Source organism: Pundamilia nyererei, unplaced genomic scaffold, assembly GCF_000239375.1.
Source record: "Pundamilia nyererei isolate P.nyererei 1_Seehausen unplaced genomic scaffold, PunNye1.0 scaffold00019, whole genome shotgun sequence".
Lineage (NCBI taxonomy): Eukaryota > Metazoa > Chordata > Actinopteri > Cichliformes > Cichlidae > Pundamilia > Pundamilia nyererei.
In genome coordinates this window covers 932,710-955,683 of record NW_005187420.1, presented here as the reverse complement: position 1 = coordinate 955,683, position 22,974 = coordinate 932,710, and the positions used below count along the sequence as shown (strand labels likewise).

The following is a 22,974-nucleotide window of genomic DNA, read 5'->3' as shown; positions in this document are numbered from 1 at the left end:
TGAAGAATGTAGTGACCAGTGTTGTGCAATCCACATTATGTCTTGTGCAGTGCAAATATGCTTAAAGTGATTAAGTGATGAAGTGATCTTATCTTGGTCTTTGTATCTAATGATTCAATTAAAGGTAATTGATCATTCCCTTGTCCAGGTTTTCCCACATTGGTCGCAACAATTTGTGGGATTTCAGGTGTTTATGGCAAGTACACTCTACAACTAAGGGAAACCAAAAATGGCAATTCAACAGCACAAATGTAAGAAACTCAGTGGTTTTGATTTTAAATATGTAATTAGCATGGTATTTTGACTATGCACATATACATGCTGTTATGTTAAAGGAGCTCACTGTATTTTTTTATTTTATCTTTTATAATGGGCAGGTGCTGGATTAGCAGCGACTTCCAATCAAAGCGTCCTCTAGTCAGCTACATCACTACTGTGGCCTTTCCTTTGTTGGTGGTCGTGTTCAATGCCTGCATGCTGGGGCTGGTTGTGTGTAAGATGCGGAAATTAAGAAGTGATGATAAGAAGATGAGCTTTGTAAGCAGCAGTGACTGGAAGGAGATAAACAAAGAGAAAAGAAAGAGGTTATGGAGGGACTGTGTCACAGTGCTGGGCCTCAGCTGTGTGCTGGGGTTACCTTGGGGGTTAGCCAGCACTACGTACGTTTCACTCGCTGGGATCTACATATTCACCATTTTGAACTCCCTTCAAGGTTATTATGTGAATGATTCTTATATCAAATATGCACTGGACTTTGATCACTTGCAAGAAGAATTAACACTCATTTTTCTTCTCTTCTCAGGTGTATTTATATTTCTTTGGTCTGTGGGTTTGGCCCGGAAGTCTTGATCGGGCTGTTTCATTAGTCAGAGACTCTTCAAAAAGTGTTGAACACCAGTTTCAGCAGCCAATAGCCAATAACAGCCAAGATGTATTATCTATGATGTATATTAGGTGTTGACTGTTGAATGAGTTTTTGGGTTTTTGTTGCTGTTTTGTTTCTTCTTTTATATGCAAATGTCTGTTTTGAAAAAATGCATTTATGATTCTTATGGTTGTATTATTTTTAGTAGAGAAGGCAAAGATTCTCAACAATTTACTGATTCATAAAAGACAATTTATGTATTATGACTTAGGTAAGTTACTGTAGATGGAAACTTTTGTGCTTTCATAAAAACATTTGGTTTCACTGCAGGTCAGTCTCTCAGTGAACTATACACTTTCAGATATTTTTGTCTGGCTTTCTCACGTATGAAGGAAAGGAAAACTATGATTAAAATATTTTAATGCACAGCATCATTTCTACACACTTAAATGGTCTAAATGATAATTTCTGGAAACTATCATAAGGTTTAAAGTTTCATGTTAGTTTCTTGAGCTAAAATCGCACCTAACCTTTTGCTTTAGTGGTTTAGGTACAAAGATTGCTGTCAGTCCTTCTGTTTTAATCAACAGTACATCCTGAAACACAAGCCAGCCTATCACAGAGCCCACATACCCTCTCAGCAGCTGACTCAATGTGTATTAGTCACCTATAATTGAGGAGACTATGCAGACACACCATGACTTTTTGCTACTGTACAGATGATTGTGAAGCATGAATGTTGCAACATAGCTCAGTGGTTAGTACTGTTACTGATGGAGTGTTTAACATGAAAAAATACTTTTATTGCTTTGGACTGAACTAACTTTTCAGTGAAATGGGGCTGCAGACATCATCTGATGTTATCTGACAGGAATTGAAACTGAGTATTGAACTATGAAACTCAATAACAGAGTCGCTCTAGAGTGACCCCTTGTGCACAATAATTGCAGCCTTTTTTTGTTTTATTCGTGGTTTTACTCATAGGCTGGTTGATTTACAACAGCACATAATGTGACAGATCCTCCAAAACACATGCAACCAGAGTAGCATTTAATTCAATTAAGCTGTAGTTATACATCCAGTTCATAAGAACATTATTCTCAAGGCACCTTACATAATAAGACAAAGACCCCAGGAAGGAAAACCACAACCATATGGTGATCCTTTATAAGCAGCACTTGGCCATAAAGGAAACAGACAGGAACAGATCTTCAACACAAGCCATCTGCTTTTGTGGTTCCAGGTGAGGGGAAATAGAGGATAAATAAGAAGAGCACACAGAGATAAGGAGAGCACAAACTATGAGAAGAAGGCAACATTTTGTGGTAAGCAGTAGTGCCGTAAAACACATCAAGAGTGAAAAGAGTTTAACAGAGAAGAATTCTTTTGTGCAACATGGGAAGTCCCATCACATCTGTCAAACAACTCACGGTTACAGCTGTTCAAAACACCACAAGGCTGGCTGACATGATTGTGATGGGCAAGCCATGAGTCCTCAGACTGTGTTTACTGAACGCAATATGGATGAGATCTTGGCTCTGCAACGGAGTGCAGAATTATTAGGCAAATGAGTATTTTGTCCACATCATCCTCTTCATGCATGTTGTCTTACTCCAAGCTGTATAGGCTCGAAAGCCTACTACCAATTAAGCATATTAGGTGATGTGCATCTCTGTAATGAGAAGGGGTGTGGTCTAATGACATCAACACCCTATATCAGGTGTGCATAATTATTAGGCAACGTCCTTTCCTTTGGCAAAATGGGTCAAAAGAAGGACCTGACAGGCTCAGAAAAGTCAAAAATAGTGAGATATCTTGCAGAGGGATGCAGCAGTCTCAAAATTGCAAAGCTTCTGAAGCGTGATCATCGAACAATCAAGCGTTTCATTCAAAATAGTCAACAGGGTCGCAAGAAGCGTTTGGAAAAACCAAGGCGCAAAATAACTGCCCATGAACTGAGAAAAGTCAAGCGTGCAGCTGCCAAGATGCCACTTGCCACCAGTTTGGCCATATTTCAGAGCTGCAACATCACTGGAGTGCCCAAAAGCACAAGGTGTGCAATACTCAGAGACATGGCCAAGGTAAGAAAGGCTGAAAGACGACCACCACTGAACAAGACACACAAGCTGAAACATCAAGACTGGGCCAAGAAATATCTCAAGACTGATTTTTCTAAGGTTTTATGGACTGATGAAATGAGAGTGAGTCTTGATGGGCCAGATGGATGGGCCCGTGGCTGGATTGGTAAAGGGCAGAGAGCTCCAGTCCGACTCAGACGCCAGCAAGGTGGAGGTGGAGTACTGGTTTGGGCTGGTATCATCAAAGATGAGCTTGTGGGGCCTTTTCGGGTTGAGGATGGAGTCAAGCTCAACTCCCAGTCCTACTGCCAGTTTCTGGAAGACACCTTCTTCAAGCAGTGGTACAGGAAGAAGTCTGCATCCTTCAAGAAAAACATGATTTTCATGCAGGACAATGCTCCATCACACGCGTCCAAGTACTCCACAGCATGGCTGGCAAGAAAGGGTATAAAAGAAGAAAAACTAATGACATGGGCTCCTTGTTCACCTGATCTGAACCCCATTGAGAACCTGTGGTCCATCATCAAATGTGAGATTTACAAGGAGGGAAAACAGTACACCTCTCTGAACAGTGTCTGGGAGGCTGTGGTTGCTGCTGCACGCAATGTTGATGGTGAACAGATCAAAACACTGACAGAATCCATGGATGGCAGGCTTTTGAGTGTCCTTGCAAAGAAAGGTGGCTATATTGGTCGCTGATTTGTTTTTGTTTTGTTTTTGAATGTCAGAAATGTATATTGGTGAATTGGGGGATGTTAATTGGTTTCACTGGTAAAAATAAATAATTGAAATGGGTATATATTTGTTTTTGTTAAGTTGCCTAATAATTATGCACAGTAATAGTCACCTGCACACACAGATATCCCCCTAAAATAGCTAAAACTAAAAACTACTTCCAAGAACATGATTGTTGTTCAATAATAAAATTATTCCTCAAAAATACAACTTGCCTAATAATTCTGCACTCCCTGTATACCTGATGACCAGTGAGGGACATTAGCCCGACTGCAAAATCGGATGCAGTTGTTCACATTAACCCAAACAACAGCAAGTTTATTTATTCATGCGGGTGGCTGTGGCTCAGGTGGTAGAGCAGATCAGACTGGAAGGTTGGTGGTTTGATCCTTGGCTTCCCCAGTCTGCATGTCAGATATCCTTGGGAAAGATGATGCGTTCATCGGAGTGTGAATGTGTGTGAATGTAGATTACTTTGTACTTGTGTTTAGAAGTGCTTGAATGGGTGGATGAGGCATGTTGTGCACAGTGCTTTGAGTACTTGGGGAGAGTAGAAAAGCACTATATAAGAATCAGTCCATAATCATCTCCTTCACTCATTCGGCTCTGGAACAACAAATTCTTCTCCTTGATAACGGGACTCTGTTTTGACTCTCTGCCCCTATCCTTCAAGGACACCTGCATCAGCCGAGGACTGTTGACTTTTGCTTAACCAGGTGAAAGGACACACTCTCTCTCAAGCTGAACACAGGATACACACACACACACATGCATGTACACTGATGCAGATATACACTCACCCCCCGCCCCCATTCCAAAGCCTCTGATGCTTGCTACCCACCTGATGCAGATGGTCCAGTCCAGCACTGGAAAAGGCTGTAGGACAACATGGCTGCTGTCTACACCAGATCATTCCTTACCCCATACCCTCCTCCCTTTGCATGTCACGTCCTTTTACATGGTGTAAGATGTGAATATTCATTTGCTTTTTTGTTTTCTTTACTGTCCTCAAACTGGCTCCCAGTTAGGAGCCCAGTTCGAGTAGATTTTTTCTCCTCTTGTCCCTGATGTGTGTACTTTCACTGTTCTTTTTGGTGCGGCCAAATAAAATTTCAACTTTGAACATCTAGGAAATTTGGGGGTGACTCTACACTGTGTAGTATAGTCATATAGTGGCATGGTAGCTTTATAATTAATATAATTATTTTAATTACTAATATACTGCTGTGTGGATTTATCTATGAGAATAAAATATTTTAAAAAGTAATTCTAGTTTTTTAAATTTTTTTAAATGTGTAATAAAAATTAAAATAGTAAGTAATAAGTAAATACAAGTATCAAAATGTCCATTCATCCATCCATTTTCCTGCCTCGCATCCGAGCTTGGGCCCAGGGGTAACTATCTGAGCAGAGAAGCCTAGACTTCCCACACCCCACCTACCTCCTCCAACTTGCATTCCCAGGCAGCTGAGAGATACAATCTCTAGTGAGTCCAGGGTCTGCCCTGGGTGGGGCCTCCTCCCGGTAGGATCATAGTCTTGGAATGGGAAGTGCTGGTTCTCATTCCTGCTGCTTCACACTCAACCACAAACTGCTCCATTCAAAGGAGAAGGTTACCGCACGATGAACACATCATCTCAAAAAACCCAAACAAAGAACCTCCACCACCTTGCCATGCTTCTGTCCAACACCAACCGGAAACAAGTACAACTTACTACCAGTGATATGAACCGAGCTCTGGCTTTATTTGTACAGGGACAGAATGGTCTGTAAAAATGAGCCAGGCACCCCATTCTCCTCAACAGGATATCCTGAGGGACCCTGTCAAATGCCTTCTCCAAGTCCACAAAACACATGTATACTGGTTGAGCAAACTCCTACCCACCTTTGAATATCCTTGAGAGGTTTAAGATGTGGCTGTAGCTCAGGTGGCAGAGCAGGTCAGCCACTAATCAGAAGGTCGGTGGTTCGATCCCAGGCTGCATCCTGGCTGCATGCCAAATATCCTTGGGCAAGATACTAACCCCGTGTTTGCCTACTGGTGGTGGTGGTCAGAGGGCCCGGTGGCGCCTGTGTCCGGCAGCCTCGCCTCTGTCAGTGCGCCCCAGGGCAGCTGTGGCTGCAATGTAGCTTGCTATCGCCAGTGTGTGAATGTGTGTGAATGGGTGAATGACTGAATGTAGTGTAAAGCGCGTTGGGGTCCTATGGACTAGAAAAGCGCTATACAAATGCAGGCCATTTACCAAGATGTGGTCTAGTGTTCCACAGTCAGAACAAAAAAGTCATCATTCCTCCAGAATCCAAGGTTTGACAAACTGGCAGACTGTCCTGTACCCTGGCATACACTTTCCTAAGGAGGCTGAAAAGTGTGATCCCCTATTGTTGGAGCTCTTCTTTAACAGGGGAATCACCACTACAGTCTGCCATTCCAAAGGCACCCCCTGAGATCTCCACTGAACATTTCAGAGGTGTGTTAACCAGGACAGCCCTACAACATCCAGAGCCTTCAGGAACTCAGGAAGGCAGCATCAAAATAAACCCATAGATATATTATAAAGACATGAAGTACAATATACAATATTTACATACAAAATATAGTGAAGGAGTAGCAGAAATAAGCTGGAAATAAGTGTAAGCATAATAAGCATAATAGATTCATTTTAAATGGTTTCTATGACTCAGTAATGAAACCTTATTTAACTGAGGCTTTTGCAATGGTACTGATGGCTGTAACTATCAGCATGGTTTGAAACAGGGTGCAACAGTACTCTGTGTTGGATTTTTTTACTTTGGAAATGTCTTTTATTTTTTTAAACTTATTTCCTAACTCTCTTTTTTTCTTTAGGGTGGATTTTAAGATTTCTGTCAGACTTGTTTTAACATTAATTTATTGAAGTTCTTTGCCCAAGTAGTGATCTCATCAAGTTATCTTGTGTTTATGAATGTTTATCTTTCTCTGGCTCTCTCTGTCAACCAAGAAGCACAGCATAGAAAGGATTAAGGTCATACCATTAATTCAAATGATAAAGCCTTGATAAAACAACTGATAATTTTCCTTCATGTAACCATAGCAGCAGGGTCTCCGGCAGACAACGCTCAAACTGATTCACTGCCTGTGTGTTCAGTGTGGTTATATACTGTCTGTGTAAATATTTCTATCATAACTCAGAGCAACAACTCACTACTTGAACTTCTGCCTCTGCCAAGAACATGTGATATATACAGATGTGAAACTCCCACTTTGTCTCAGTTAGCAAGCCTCAGCCAAGCAGAGCAACACCCTGTGGACCTCATAGAGCATACCTGTGTTTGTTGCTGAGTGAGCCACGATGTGGATTACATTTTTTCTAGTTACAATCTTCTGTTTTTCTATGTCCCAAGCTGTGGGTGAGTAAATTTACCATATCATTCCTATGATGTTTAAAGTTGTGTGCTTGTGAGGGAAATACCACTCTAATTGTTAGTATCTCAAGGTTGTGGATTTTCTCAAACCACGAGAAAAGTAAAATCACTGACTAGCATCTCAGCTATCAGGTAGCAGGAACGCTAAGTTCCTAGAGTGTTGATCAAACAGCTGCTTCTCACTTGCCTCTGGAGTTAAATGTCACTTTGATGTTTTATCACCTTTCAGTCTTGTTTAAATGTATTAATGATGCTAATTTTGATCCCTTCACTTCTGGTGTGTATCACTATAGCAGACTACTGTGACAATGTTCTCCAGGAGTGCCTAAAAAGGCCCACTGCATGGACACGGTAATTCGTTTTATTCTGTACATCTCACATTCCTGCTTTTGAAAGGTTATATCATCTTTCTCATGAATAAATAAACTTGCTGTTGATAAATACTAGTTTAACATAATTGATACAACCTGAAGGAGAGATATGATCACTGTTTATGCATTCACTCCATATAACAGAAGTTACTGCCTGTTAAAATGTTTTTATCTCTACATAGGCTGCTTTTAGTGTTTTAACATGGTTTCATCATAAAAACGTACTAAGTGTATAATCTTTTTAATTTATACCGTAATCTCAATCAAATGTGACACTGAGGGCTCCTGGCAAAGTGTCTGTGTATAAATAAATATTTATGACATGAAAGGACACTTTGTCACATTTTGAGATGCATTTGACACTCGGGAAGCGTAGGACATTATTTTTAAATTACTGTCAGGGGTTTTCAAAGATCAGTGCTATAATGTGTCTAACTGGAAAGGGTGTTGGTTGCACTCCCCAAAATAACTGATACTTTTTACAGCAAGTAAATATAATATATAACTGTGAACAAATGAAATCAATAAATTCAAATCACACCAAAGCAGACTGTGAAATAATTGTTTTTTCTTATTTATTAATTATTTCTATTAGTTTATTGACTCTGTCTTCAGTTATATCCCAGGCTGCTAATGCCTGGGATATAACTAATGCCCATTTGTATATCTGAACTAATGCCCATTTGTATATCTGAACAAATGGGCATTAGTTCAGATGCCCATTTGTATATCTGAACTATGTTCAATTTCTGTTGGTAGTTGTTATGAGGACAAAATTATGAGCTGCAAGCCAAGAGGTCGCTTCATGGCAGGCATCAGACAACTCAAAGTAGACTCGCTTCAAGAGGTGAGGTCATTTGGAGCTGAAGTGCTTTTTGGAAGTGAAAAAATTATATTTTATCTGAATTGCTTTATTTTTGTATTAATGAACTCAATAAATAACAAAAACAGAGTATTTAAAAAAGAATTTGTGTATACTCTTCAGGTTGATGTGAGTCCTACACATGAACATAGGGTTCACATCCCATCATCAGCTCTCCAGAGAAGCAGAGGAAATGTGCCTGAGGTGGAGGTCCTGGTGGTGGCCTCTGTAATAAACAGCAGTCATTTTAAGGTCAGTGACTCCAGAAAGAGAACGTCGATGTCATTCACTGAAAAAATGCTGATCTGTGGGGGTTGCAGGTTCAGTTTCACTGGAGGCCACAGTAGGAAATGAGAAATACTGTCCTTTATATCATGTCAAATATGTACGTCTGGTAGTATATTTAATCAAATCTTAAATTTCCATGTACATATACCCAGAAATCTCACCAGTTTTGTTTCACATTCCTGAAAATGACAAGTCAGTTGTGTGGGAAGTTTCATAAACAAGAGTAAAAACATGTTTGAGCATGTAGTTCAGCCTTCAGCCTCCCTTCCTCCCTCGAATTAGTGCACATAAACTTGCCTTTACAGCTCAGGTACAGAAAACAGAAACATACTGGGCTGTATGTCTCTTGTAAATTTGGCAACTTCCTAAAGTCGCTGGTGTCCATCTGTAACTCCATGTCTCTTGTCATGCTGGTGTGTGGATTCAAACATCACAATCACAATGTAAATTATGTTCTTTAAAAACAGATATATGGCGATCTGTTATACAAACGTCTTCTGCTAAAAACAACCTCAGACTTCCATCTTTGCTTGCATCTGCTTTCCTGTTTGTTCTATTCTGCTTTTTCTAGCTTGTAAGCTTTCAGGTGGTTTTGAGTGTTGAGTCTGTTTAGGCTGTTTACTGCGTGGGTGTGTGTAGTTGTGTAAACCACATACTAACAAATGTGTTATTATGTGGGCTGAATTTAAATTAGTGAAGGGCTAGATTTGGCCTGTGGGTCTTCATGTTAAGAGGAGAGTTTTTTGCAGTCACTCTCATCCCAGCACTTTGTTCATGTGTCTCACACATTGCAGCTAAGTCCTCGTTCAAAAGGCAGGCAAATACAGTTTCACCGCAGAGAAGGCACTGTGTTTAGGGGCTCAGTCCTATCGGTGAAGGCAGGAACTCTTTCAGTGAATAACCTCCAGCAACCCATCAAGTTAATCTTCAGACATGACAACGAGGTAAGAAGACATCAAAATGGTTGCAACAGCATCTTACTTTGAAAATCTAATAACCTGTTTTCATAGTATTTCTATTCATTTTTTTCACAGGTGGAAAATGGGACTTGTGTATTTTGGGCGGAATCAGCGATGGGAAATGGAACAGGTATTATTACAGATGTCAGCCTCCAGTATAGTCATTTCTAAATCTAAAGAAGATTTACAACTACTTAATGTATTTGTACGTATTTATTTTATTAGGTTATTGGAGCACTGAAGGCTGTGAAACCAGTAACACAGGAAATGAATTTATTTGCAGCTGCAACCATCTGAGCTTCTTCGCTGTGCTTGTGGTAAAATGATAACTTCTTTCTACAGAATGTAATAAGATAAGATAAGATAACCTTTATTAGTCCCACACGTGGGAAATTTGTTTTGTCACAGCAGGAAGTGGACAGTGCAAAAGTTATGAGGCAAAAATTAGGATACAATAAGAATAAATACAGTACACAACTGTACAGGATAGAATAAATAAAATACTATATACAGTAGAATAAAATAAAATAAATATACAATAAGATAAAAATAGAATACAAATACAAATACTATATACAACTGAGTAAAAATACAACGATGACAGAAAGGATTATTGCACTTAGTATTATTGCATATGTATGGATGTGTGTGTTTGATCAGTTAAAGTTTTTATTATGGAGTCTGACAGCAGTGGGGAGGAAAGACCTGCGAAATCTCTCCGTCCCACACCGTGGGTGCCGCAGTCTCCCACTGAAGGAGCTGCTCAGTGCTGTCACAGTCTGCTGCATGGGGTGGGAGATGTTGTCCAACAGGGATGACAGCTTAGCCACCATTCTCCTGTCACTCACCACCTCCACTGGGTCCAGAGGTGGTGAAGCCCACCACATTAGCCCACTTCATTAGCCCACAGGGCTAATGAAGCCCTGTGATAAAACCTGCGCTTGTCTAATCAGTGTATAGCAACTTTAATTAGGAACAGCATATGAATTGAGTCTTTAAAGAGCTTGAAGGGTAAAGTCTTTAACTTCAATGCAAGCAACAAATTTTAGTCACAAAGCCATTTTCTCTTGGAAGTTCCCACATATAATAACAAATTCAATTCAATTTTATTTATATAGCGTCAAATCACAACAACAGTCGCCTCAAGGCGCCTTATATTGTAGAGTAAAACCCAACAATCATATGACCCTTTATGAGCAAGCACTTTGGCGACAGTGGGAAGGAAAACTCCCTTTTAAAAGGAAGAAACCTCAGACAGAACCAGGCTCAGGGAGGGGCGGGGCCATCTGCTGTGACCGGTTGGGGTGAGAGAAGGAAGACAGGATAAAGACATGCTGTGGAAGAGAGACAGAGATTAATAACAGGTATGATTCAATGCAGAGAGGTCTATTAACACATAGTGAGTGAGAAAGGTGACTGGAAAGGAAAAACTCAATGCATCATGGGAATCCCCCAGCAGTCTACGTCTATTGCAGCATAACTAAGGGAGGATTCAGGGTCACCTGGTCCAGCCCTAACTATATGCTTTAGCAAAAAGGAAAGTTTTAAGCCTAATCTTGAAAGTAGAGATAGTGTCTGTCTCCTGAATCCAAACTGGAAGCTGGTTCCACAGAAGAGGGGCCTGAAAACTGAAGGCTCTCCCTCCCATTCTACTTTTAAATACTCTAGGAACAACAAGTAGGCCTGCAGAGCAAGAGCGAAGTGCTCTAATAGGGTGATATGGTACTACAAGGTCATTAAGATAAGATGGGGCCTGATTATTTAAGACCTTGTATGTGAAGAGCAGGATTTTGAATTCAATTCTGGATTTAACAGGAAGCCAATGAAGGGAAGCCAAAACAGGAGAAATATGCTCTCTCTTTCTAGTCCCTGTCAGGACTCTTGCTGCAGCATTTTGGATTAGCTGAAGGCTTTTCAGTGAGTTTTTAGGACATCCTGATAATAATGAATTACAGTCGTCCAGCCTGGAAGTAATAAATGCATGAACTAGTTTTTCAGCGTCACTCTGAGACAGGATATTTCTAATTTTAGAGATGTTGCGCAAATGAAAGAAAGCAGTCTTACGTATTTGTTTAATATGTGCATTGAAGGACATGTCCTGGTCAAAAATGACTCCAAGGTTCCTCACAGTGTTACTGGAGGCCAAGGTAATGCCATCCAGAGTAAGAATCTGGTTAGATACCATATGTCTAACAAAGTAAGAGATGCTTTTCACATCTTAGCTAACCCATGCATTCAATTTTTAAATAACATTTGATTGAAGGAGTTTTAATTTAGCACTTCAATTTAAAAAACAAACAAACAACTGAATTCAGTGATTTGCAAATCTTATGAATGCATGTGGGAAAATACCCTTAATTTGAATTTGTTGGCAGCAACAAATCTCAAAAAGGTTGGGACAGGGGCTATAAAAGGCTGGAGAAATAAAAAGACGGCTATAACATTTTACCACTCATATATTCCCAACAGATTTGTCTTGAATAAATTTCTGTCCACAAAAAAAGGCAGAAAATCAATAGTGGATACTCATGATTTCCGGTGGAACTTACATGATTCTGTCATGGAAGTCACTGAATGGGCTGAGGAACACATCCAGAAATCTTTGTCTATAAAAACGGTTCACCATGACATATGAGAACTTGAAGCAGGAGTGCAGCAGTCTTCTATGGGTCAAAACTAGAGTGAAAAAAGTGGAAAAGTTGTTATAAGAAGAGGTGGAGTGATTTTAAATTATAATACCGAAACTATTTGACCGAGGCCCGTGGATAGGCCTCCATTAAACATCTTAACATAGACTTCATTTCAACAGTGTCTTTTTATGTTCCAGAACCCACAATTATCAGTGAGTAAATCTCATTCGGAGACACTCAGCTACATCACTTACATTGGATCAGCACTCTCCGTTGTCTTCACATTCATCAGCTTGATCATCTATATTTGTCTACAGTGAGTACATATGTTTTACTTGAATGTCCTTTTAACTTCTGCCATGTTTTGATATTTTCTCTAGTATTACATTTTAAAGAGGTGATGTGTTGATAAAGAAATATATTATTGTTGGCTTAGTTCATAGAAAAAATTCTAAAGGTCAACCACTGACAGAAGTTATGTTGTGAAAGACTGGTTTATTGCATCAGTCAGACCAGTTTAAATGTATTGTGTCACATCTGGTGGGAAACAAACACTTGCACATAATCTTTCCTAAAGTGTGGCACCCCACAGTCGTCGGTCAAAAACTGTTCACACTTGACTGTTCCTCAGTCAAGTGTGAACAGTCCTGAAGCCCTCTGCATGTTTGCAGACAAAATTGGATTTTTTTTTTCTGAAGCTGAAGTCTATGCAGTTACATATGCATATACTAACATTTTAGTATTAATACATGTTGGATTATTGAAAGCTGGCAGGTAGTCATTGCATGCATATAGGGCTGAATCACACGAGGAGTAAGCAGGATGAGCAAAATTTTAAATATCAAAACATATCAGAGGAGTTTGGAAACAAAGCTAAAGTGGAAAGTTTGGGATGGTCTGGGAATGTGCAGAGGGGAGATAGTAGCTATACAGGCCTGAGGAGGAGATTTTAGGATGTCACATGCAGTGTTGGTGGTACAGAGGCGGATGCTAGGGATAGGGTGAAAAATTAAAACAATTTCCCCTAAAGCACTGGTTCCCAAACTTTTTTTGCTAGGCCCCCTTTGTTTTATAAGATTCCCACTTCACTGTATAATGAGCTAACATCTCCAAAATTTCAGTAATTATAAGAAGTGTTCATGTGAGATAATGTTTGTCCGTTATTTGGACAGTGAGCCCAGTGCGTGCTCCCGACGCAGGGGAAACCTACCTTGGCACAAGGGCTGGGTATCATCAATGATTTCTAATCAATTGGATTCAGATTCGATTTGATTCAATTTTGCCCCAGACAATCAGAAATATTATAATTCTGATCATTTATCAGTACTGACACTTGTGAGACTTCATCAGAGGTGTGAGCATCACAGCAGACACCTTTGTGTCAAAGTAACTGAGGATAAAATACAGATGGGAAACTGTTTTGAAAATACACTGAGAGAGAGAGCTGTGCTGTGTGTGATTTTATCGTAGTGGACACAAAACGGTGAAAGTAAGAGGGACGTAATGATGATGTTTATCAAATGTGAAGTGTAATTTTGAGCTTTTGCTGCTGTTTCAGTGAATTTAGATCAGAGAGTGATAAAACCTGCAGCATCAGAAGCTGTGAGGTGTCAGCTTTCAACACCGACAGCGTGCCCGTGTACGTGCCGTCGGGTGAGAAAGCCGACATCTCGCAGATTCTGATGCGTCTGGTCCGCGCTTTGTGTTCACGTCTTTGTGTGGAATCCTTTTTCCTGCTATCATTTACTATTTTAGCTGTTTGGTGGTTGTTGATATAGTTTTGTGAGTTTTAACCCGAGATCCTGGCATTTCTGGCAAAATACATTTATATTTAATAATCGATTCAGGATTAAATAAATGATCGGAAAATCGAGTGTTGAAACCCACCCCTACTTGGCACCACTGTTGTACAGGTGAAGCCAATGGCAAGATATGCTTCATCACATTTTCTAGTCTTTGGCTTGGAAGTTGGTTCGGAAGCATATTTGGCGATGCTTCATCTTCTGCTTTGTGTTTGTGTGGGAGCTCCGTCAAAAAACCTGTCCATAGCAGTGTCCAAGGCTTCTTTTATTATTCATACCCCACCCCCCTCCGCCAATGGCTTTGCACCCTCCACTTTGGGAACCACTGCCATAAAGGAAGTAGCTGGAAGAGGAAACAGAAAAAGGAGCACTGGATCCTCTGACACTTATCTCCTTGGATTAAAGGCAGTTAGGATGCAAAGATAATCATTATTTTACATAAAACCTATACATTAATAAAAAGGGGTTATAGTCTTCAAATAAATAAATATAGTAGCAAATTATGAAGAAATATCAATATATGGGTCATACTCTAAAATGCTACATTTATTTATTTAAATGTACTTCATTTATCTCTAATATTACTTTGAAAGGGTTTAGTTCTTTCTTCCTCCAGCTTCATCATCTTCTTCCCATTTTTGGCAGTCTTGGTTCCCGTACTCTTGGTTACATATAGAACAGGATACATTATCTGGTATATTTAGTCTGACAATAATTATGGGAAATCACAAGCTTCTCAGTTTCATCTGTGTGGAGTTACTATTGTTAGTGTTATCAAAATTGAGGGTTCAAAGCGAAAGGTTTAAAAAAAGGCCAAATTTCTTCCATTGTTAAAAAAATTGTAATGCTGTTTCTCTCTTTAGTCGTCGGCGTCCTGAGAAGACAACTAATCTGCACATGCAGCTAGCAGGAGCAATGCTCTGCCTCCACCTCAGCTTCCTGCTGTCCTGTTTCTCGGCATGGCTGCTGAATGAGGACAGCCCAGTTTGTCTGGTTCTGGGTCTGATTTTACACTGGTCTCTGCTGGCCACCTTCAGCTGGACTGCTCTGGAGGGGTTCCATCTCTACCTTCTACTAAGCCGGGTTTTTAACATCACTTTCAGGAAATATCTTCTCAAACTCAGCTTAGTTGGATGGGGTGAGTAAAGTAAGGTTAAAACACAATTTCGTCAGATGCTGTCAAACAGGCCAAATGGAAATGGATAGTGTAGGTTTGTTGTTGTTGTTGTTGTTGTTGTTGTCATTTGATACTACAAAGTTGAGAAAACATCATAAATTTGGTGATTAAAATCCAGGTAAATGGCTAAATGAGATTGGTTTGTCCATATGGTATGTATACAGTATTTTTTCCATTTTCTACAACTTTTTTTTACTACAAATACTTCAGTGATTTGCTGAGAGTGTCCAATAATACTATATCAAATTGTAGCATGTGCACAAATGTCGAGTGATTACAATGAGCATGGAAAAAAAAAAAAAGTCCAGCAATCAGTGTCGTAATAAAGCCTCAAGGATGGATAATCTTGAAAGGCTGGTGAGTGGTCTAGATCCACACTCAAGTTTTGTTTTTAATTATTTTTCATGTAGAGCAACTTCTTTTTCAATAGAAAGACTGCAGAGAAGTCATGTTTGCTAACATTTGCACTTCAAGCTGTAGCACATGCAATTTTATTTTTAATTTTATCTTTGTAAATGCATTTAATACTTCACTTCAAAATCATTCTATTTTTACTTCTTTAGGCTTCCCGACACTAGTCGCAGTGATTTGTGCGATTTCAGGTGTTTATGGTAAATACACCCTGCACATGAGGGACGCCAAACTCTCCAATACAACAGCACACATGTAAGAAAATATCATCAGTAGGATTTTTATGCATGCAGTGACCCATGAGATTTGATTTCTTAAGACAAAAAAAATCATACTTTCGTGTTAACATTGGTGACATTTATATGCTGCCTCCAAAATGTTTTATATTTATTTAATACATATTTGTTTTTCAACAATGAGCAGATGCTGGATGAACAGCGAGTTCCCGAAGAAGCACCTTATAACCAGTTTCATCACTACAGTGGCCTTTCCTTCCTTGGTGGTGCTGTTTAATGCTTGTGTTATGGGACTAGTTGTGTTTAAGCTCTGGGGGATAAGAAGGGGTAGTGGAGGCTTTGGAAGCAACACTGGCTGGAAAAAGACAAACAAAAACAAAGGCTGGAATTTATGGAAGGACTCTGTTAAAGTGCTGGGCCTCAGCCTTGTGCTGGGGTTACCTTGGGGGTTAACCAGCATCACATATGTTTCACTCCCTGGTATCTATGTATTCACAATATTCAACTCCTGTCAAGGTTAGTATGTGACTAATTCTCGTATAAAGTATGCACTGGATTTTGATCATTTGTGAGAAAAGTTGCATTTTTTCTCTCTTATCAGGTGTCTTCATGTTCCTGTGGTCTTTGGCTTTGACCAGGAAGCCTCAATCGAACAATAACTCATCAACAGACACCTGTCAGAAAAAGCTGACCACCAGTTTAAATAACAGCTAAGACAAGTGAATTATCCTGACTTACAAACCCAATTCCAAAAATGTTGACATGGTGTGTAAAAGGTAACTGAAATCAGAATGCAAACAAATGAAACAATTAAAACCTCATATTTTATTCACAGCAGAACATGGAAAATATATCTAGTTTTTAAATCTGATAAAAATGTACCATTCTAAGAAAACTCCCAGCTTGAATTAGACGCCAGGAGAACATCTGAAAAAAGTTTGGACAGGGCCATATTTGCCAGTGTGTAGGATCCTCTTTTCTTTTATTAGAGAGGAAGCTGCAGACTCTATCACTGCAATATACAAGGTATAAATATGCAATAATTTACAGTATAAAGTGTCTTGAGGTGACTGTTCTTATGATTTGGCACTATATGAACAAAATTGAATTTAACTAAATTTTAGGATGCAGAGACCAGCTGCTGGATTGGCTGTGCCAAATGTTTTTAATTTGTGAAAGGTTCGGACTGGAGACTGGGCAGTTCCACACCTCCACTCTCCTATTCCTATTATGCTGTTGTAAAACGTGCCTCTGTCCATTCTAAATTAGCTTTGAGAGCAGCTGGCAGTCCTCTCCATCTACTATATTTTTATATTTAAACAACTTTTAAATATTTTTATATTATCTACGTTCCACTGTGAATAAAATATGGCTTTATGAGAATTGGAAACCGTTGCATTCACTTTTTAGTTGCATTTTACACAGCATTTTCTTACATTTTCCCAATGACATTCATATATGGTAATGAAGACTCATTTTATTTGTTGATGTTTTTATTTCTCTTCTTTCTTATTTTGGAATCAAATACAAATATGATTTTTGTTAGTATATTCAACAATTAACTTGTGAATCATTTAATTAAAAAAGCAGTTACTGTGAAGATCATCTATATTCTTTATACTGTATTATAGGTATAGGTCAGGTAATGTATCTGTCCTACAAACTTAACCTATATACTACAGAATGTTATTAGTTATTGTTACTGTTATTGGCTAGACATGGTAGATATTGATCTTCATAAAGCAGGTGACTTCACTGCAGACTAATCAGTTCAGTTATGTACTCTGTGGTATTTTAATATTTCTGCATTGTTTCATCAAGTATACACTCACTAAAAAGCTTGTTATGTTAGCTGACTCACTGTAGGGGTGATTCAAATTGTAATAGAGAGACAGACAATAACTGCAGGAGTAAATAACGGATAGGTTGTTTTTGACACTGCCCCCTGGTGACAGTAAACGCCTGCAATATGTTGACAAAGGTCTACATGACTGTCATCAATGTAGGGAATGCGAAAATCTATATAATCTATATTATTTTGCATAACCATTGTTTTACTTTGGGCAGCTGAAGTCTATTTTGTGGACAAAATTGTTGCACTGTTAGGCTATATAAACAGGATTATGAAATTTCACTAGTAAAAGGTCTTTGTAAAACAGTTATTCCACCCGAAACAATTTTCAGGTTAGTGCAGCACCATCTTTGTGTGATAACAGATTTATTTTTAGGTTGATTTTATGATCAAATGTTATATTATGTATAATATTATGTATAATACAATTTTTGTAATAAAATAAGTACAGTTTAAAAAATTAAAAAATATATATCAACACTGATCATGTTTTATTATTATTTTATTAACTGATTAAACCATAGATTGGGATGTTGGACTATTTTTGATAACTAGGTTTGAAAGCATTTTTAAGTTTGGCAAAACGTTTGAGAACCACTTGCGACTCTTTTGTCCGGAGACAAAACACTGTAGAACTTTGCAGCTCCATCATCACAAAAACAAAAAAAACAAAACAAATTTTTTTTATGTATTTGAAAAAACAAAACACAGCAATCACAATGACGTAATGTCTAAAAAAAATAGCAGAAGTCCACAAAGTCAGCTTTTAATTGGACAACGTTAACAGGAAGTGCTTTTACTTTGAAGTTTTAAGAAGTAAAATGTTTAATGTTTTATTGAGATTGTGGATTACAGTGATACATTGGAAACTCGTGACAGCAGTTTAGTTAATTTAACTATATAATAATACGAGGAAACGTATCAAGTAAACTACATCAAAGAAATTATTATAGTTTTACGAGTTTCTTCACATTCGTAGTCACCGGAAATAAAAAAGGATTGCGCTCTCTCGTGTTTCCTTTCTTTCCAACTGCCAGACACACTAAAGAGAGACGGAGACAACATGGATCCAAATACTACGATTCTTCGAGTGAAAAGAAAAAGGGGAACCGACCCCGCAGATGCTTTGCTGCTGGCATGCAAACGTATCCGTCCCGAAACGTCCCAGAGCTCAGGCGAAACGGTACCTGAGCCCAACGAAGCCGAAGTGGAAAACTCTGTCTTCAAACTCGTGGCGACCGTAGCAACACAGGTGAGGGGCCCAATGCTATCGCCAGAGCAGCGGTCAGTGGAAGGGGTAGCTTTTGAAAAATAGTGGTGGTGGGGGGTGGTATTTATCACGATAGTTGAAACCACTCAGAAGAGCTGAGTGGGTAATAGCAAGCTGAATAAAGCTGCTGAGAGCGTCACTTACTGTCCGGAACAACGCGCCTTTGTGCTTATTGTTGTTAGCAATCATGCTAGCCCTAGCTACCCCACAAACTGTTGTTAGCTTGTTTTTTTTGGCGTAATTTGGGCCTTGAAAACGAAGTGACAATTAAAATCCAGGCTGTGGTATGACTAACGTTTGAAGTAAATTAAATATTTACATGCGCAATTCAATAGACGAAATAAGACCCATTACGTAAGCTAATTAGATTAGCTGTAAACACTGCTATATACAGTTGTAGCACTGCATTTGTTTGTGTAATGTGTACACCGACCACTATGGTTTTCTTTGTGGGATTCGGTAAAACGGACAGATGGCTAATGCATCTTTTTCCACTTCAGTACATTTTGAGAATGCTTCCTTTAGTGAGTGATGGGCGCAATGATTGAAAAATTGATATCACAATATTGATTCTGGTGAGCTTTTATATTGGGTTTTTTGTACTCAGTCTTGTGTCAGAAGTAAGCTGTCTTAAAGTTTTTAATGTCATTAGGAAGTGAAATGGGTATGAATAAAACCACAGCCAAAATGAGGAATACACCACTCCTAGGCTCTGATGAAAAAGTTAACTATTTGGGAGGCGGATAAGGAGTCTCTCCTTAACAGGCTTTTCTGTCTTTTCTGCATTTTTAGGTGCGTGTAATGTCTTTTTATTTTTTTAACAGTAGGTTTTTCCTGGTGATAACTATGCTTTGGGAGGTGACCAAGCAAATAACCGTAATTGAGTCACATACAGTTAAGGCAAAGACTCTTTGTTACCTTACATATTTCTCTGGATTTTCCTTTTATTTCTTGCCATTTGATGAATGTTGATTGTCATTTTTGTGCTAGACCAAATTGTCTTTTGAGGGCACCAAACATTTCTATGCGCAGAGAAAATTCTGGCCATTGTGTTTTCAACATGTGAATCTTGCATCTTTGCACATGTCCTATTGCTACTATTGTCTATTGTTACAAATTGGTTGTTTCCCCGTTGTAGAAAATTGGATGTGGGGTTTTTAATTGTTGGATTTCGATAATATTTGCATTAAATTAGTGGAACCGCGAGTAAGATGAGTGTGCAGTTCCGGCAGCTTCTATGAGTTGGGAATTAAAAGGGAAATCCATATTTATGTTAAAGCCTCGTGGGTTGTTATCTTTGTCATCCCATCACCAGGAAGCTCCCGTTCAGACGCAGGTTCGACAGGCTTTGGCTCGGCCTCGCACGGCGCATGCACTGCGTCCCTCTGCTGCCAGCTCACAGCGGATACTTGGTGATTTACGCAGCACAAAGTGGAGTACTCGGAGAGAGGAACGCTACAGAATACTCTCAAGCCACCGTGCTGGTCTGTCAGCCCCAGCAGAGCAACAGACACCACAGATGGGTGCTTCTGAGTGTGTAGAGGAAACGGGGAAAGAGACAGACAAATGCTGGGGGCTGGGTGAAATCCAGGTGGTGGATCTGATCCATGAGGATGGAGAGGACCAGGATAAACCTTCAGGCAAGGTAAGTTGATAGTTGGAGATTCTGGGTTTTGTTTGCAGCAGTTGTCCTAGTGCTGTTTGGCAAGCGTACTCATGAACAGCCCAATCATCAGTTATTATACTCAATTTAGGGTCCTAAATTGAGTATAATTTAGGACCCTAACCATATCCAACTTCTTAATAGCAATGAACTGGTCTGCATTGGTGCATCATATCTTTATTCTCTTCCCCCTCCTGCCCCCCCCCTCTTTCTTAAATAGATAACTATCATATCTGATATCATATCTCACAGTACAATAATATTGAATGGGTTGCATTGTTGTATTTTGTCATGTTTCTCAGGTCTTTGTCTGAATTTCTACCAACATTACTTGTCATGTTCTCATGTTATTGCTAAGGATTGTCTATTGCATTGGAGTCACACTGGGTTAAATATGTACACTTGGGTTTTAAGGGGTATTTATTATTTTCTTCTTTTTTTTGGGTTGTATGGAAGCCCCAAACGCAATTTCATTGTTCTTGACAATGACAATAAATAAATACTACTACTACTACTACATATGTTGCACCTTTTTCACTTAGTGGAGGCTAAATTACAGAAACAGTCAGTTAAAAAAATAAATGCCATGCTGCCGTCAGACTGTTAAAAAACATAAGTGGTTGTCCTCATAGGGCTGCTTGATTGTATTTGGGATTATTTAACACAGATTATCATTTTACCAGAATTTACCAGGCATTAAGCTTTTACTGAACACAATTGTGCAGTTTAACAAGTGCTTTTCAGAAGGCAGATGCTACAAATATCAATATAATTCAGTTGCTGAGAGTCATCCAGTCTTAGCTCAACCACATGGCTAGCACAGTCATCAACTGTTACTGACGCCATTATCATTGGTCGGTCTCACAGATCCAATCTTCTGATTTCTCATCGTGCCAGCACATTTCCTGTTCTGTTAAGTAAGGATTGTCCTGGTAATTCATTTACTATAGTCATTAGAAATTAGAGGAAAAAAAACATTAACTGGTCAAAAGTAAGAAATTGTTCAGCAAACAGGCAGAATTGTTAAACAAATAGTGCGTGTTTATTTAAAAACCTTTTGGAAGTGCATTCTTCCCCAATCGAATCACATTGATCTCTGGTCTTGCAATGTTGGATTGGAAGTGTGGCTAGTGTTAGCAGGGCTAGCAGGAGCAGCAGCCATATTTCCTTGGAGTTTAAAAACCATGCACGAACAACACTGCATTACTCCAGTTGAGCTTTCACTGCTGACAAATAGACAGGGAGGGAGAGAATGAGAGAGAGACACACACACACACACACACACACACTGCAGGCCTAGCTAGTTCTAGACCAGGGGTGTCAAACTCAAATACACAGTGGGCCAAAATTCAAAACTGGAACAAAGTCGCAGGCTAACGTTAATATTTATTGAAACATATTTATTCCTCCAGATATAAGAATGAATCTTTTCTTACGGACTCAAACACGTTTTGCTGAAAAACTGAATATGGAACAAGCAAAACTTAATACTAAACAACATATATATATATATATTAGCTTTATAATACCAGTAGGCCAGCTCTAATAGTAATTTGGTATGGCTTCGGGCCAGAGTTTGTCACCTATGTTCTAGACTGTGACATAACATCTCAGAACAGTTAAATAGTGTTGCATGTGTATAATTAGCTTAACTATACCAACCAGCCAGGTCAGCTGTGTTAAGGTGTCTGATCGAAGAGTCACGTTCATTTGGCTTTTTAAGAAGCGTTCAGGCTCGACCGTTTCAGTCACAATTTCAGTCGTGTGCTTCAGCTGTAGGAAAGATCACTTACTTTAGTGAGAATGTCTGGAGTTACTGCAGCCACTGGTATTACACTGCCTACCAGCAAACGCATGAAGCTCACAACTTGCCTCTTCCTAACAGCATCTGTTTTGATAGTTACCGGTAAACAGCTGTGAGATTTTTTTTTTTTCAGTATTGATGTAAATGTCATTTAATTTGCCATTAGGCCCAACTAGACTGACTATCAGCTCATTAATTTGTTCCATTTCTAATCACTTGCTTTATTTTTCTAAAGATACTGTCCTCAGAACCAGATGAGATTCTCTGTAACAACACCAAGATGCTGCGGGAGCGTCTGAGCATATCTGGAGATAGACTGGGGGAAGAGCACCGAGAGCAGGACGATGGCTACGTCTATGATCTTTACTACCAGGAAACGGTCACCCCAGGGTGGATCCAGGACATCCTGTCTGTCAGAGCCTATGCTGATGAGGGAGAACTGGTGTGTGTGGATGGATGGACGGACAGATGAATGAGTGCTGAAATTGGAGTGAGTGAATGGGTGGAGTGGTCCAAATTTTACAGTGGGGCAAAAAAGTATTTAGTCAGCCACCGATTGTGCAAGTTCC

At 39.3% G+C, this 22,974-nt stretch overlaps 2 protein-coding genes across 2 annotated transcripts in view; both read left to right on the top strand.

Moving 5' to 3' along the window:
* The first annotated feature begins 6,943 nt into the window (after positions 1–6,943).
* On the top strand, positions 6,944–16,900 carry LOC102199046 (G-protein coupled receptor 56-like). Its single transcript, XM_005726318.1, has 12 exons — positions 6,944–7,065; positions 7,374–7,431; positions 8,211–8,298; positions 8,437–8,565; positions 9,396–9,545; positions 9,636–9,690; positions 9,786–9,877; positions 12,388–12,506; positions 14,856–15,130; positions 15,733–15,835; positions 16,004–16,332; positions 16,418–16,900. The coding sequence occupies exons 1-12, from the start codon at positions 7,008–7,010 to the stop codon at positions 16,528–16,530; spliced, it is 1,569 nt and encodes a 522-aa protein (XP_005726375.1). The 5' UTR covers positions 6,944–7,007; the 3' UTR covers positions 16,531–16,900.
* A 1,601-nt stretch (positions 16,901–18,501) lies between these two features.
* Positions 18,502–22,974, top strand: part of slc7a6os (solute carrier family 7 member 6 opposite strand) — an 8,196-nt gene continuing 3,723 nt past the window's right edge. Inside the window, exons 1-3 of the mRNA XM_005726317.1 lie at positions 18,502–18,920; positions 20,254–20,583; positions 22,641–22,847. Coding sequence (XP_005726374.1) covers positions 18,732–18,920; positions 20,254–20,583; positions 22,641–22,847 — 726 coding nt within the window. The 5' untranslated portion in view covers positions 18,502–18,731. The remainder of the gene's footprint in view (positions 18,921–20,253; positions 20,584–22,640; positions 22,848–22,974) is intronic.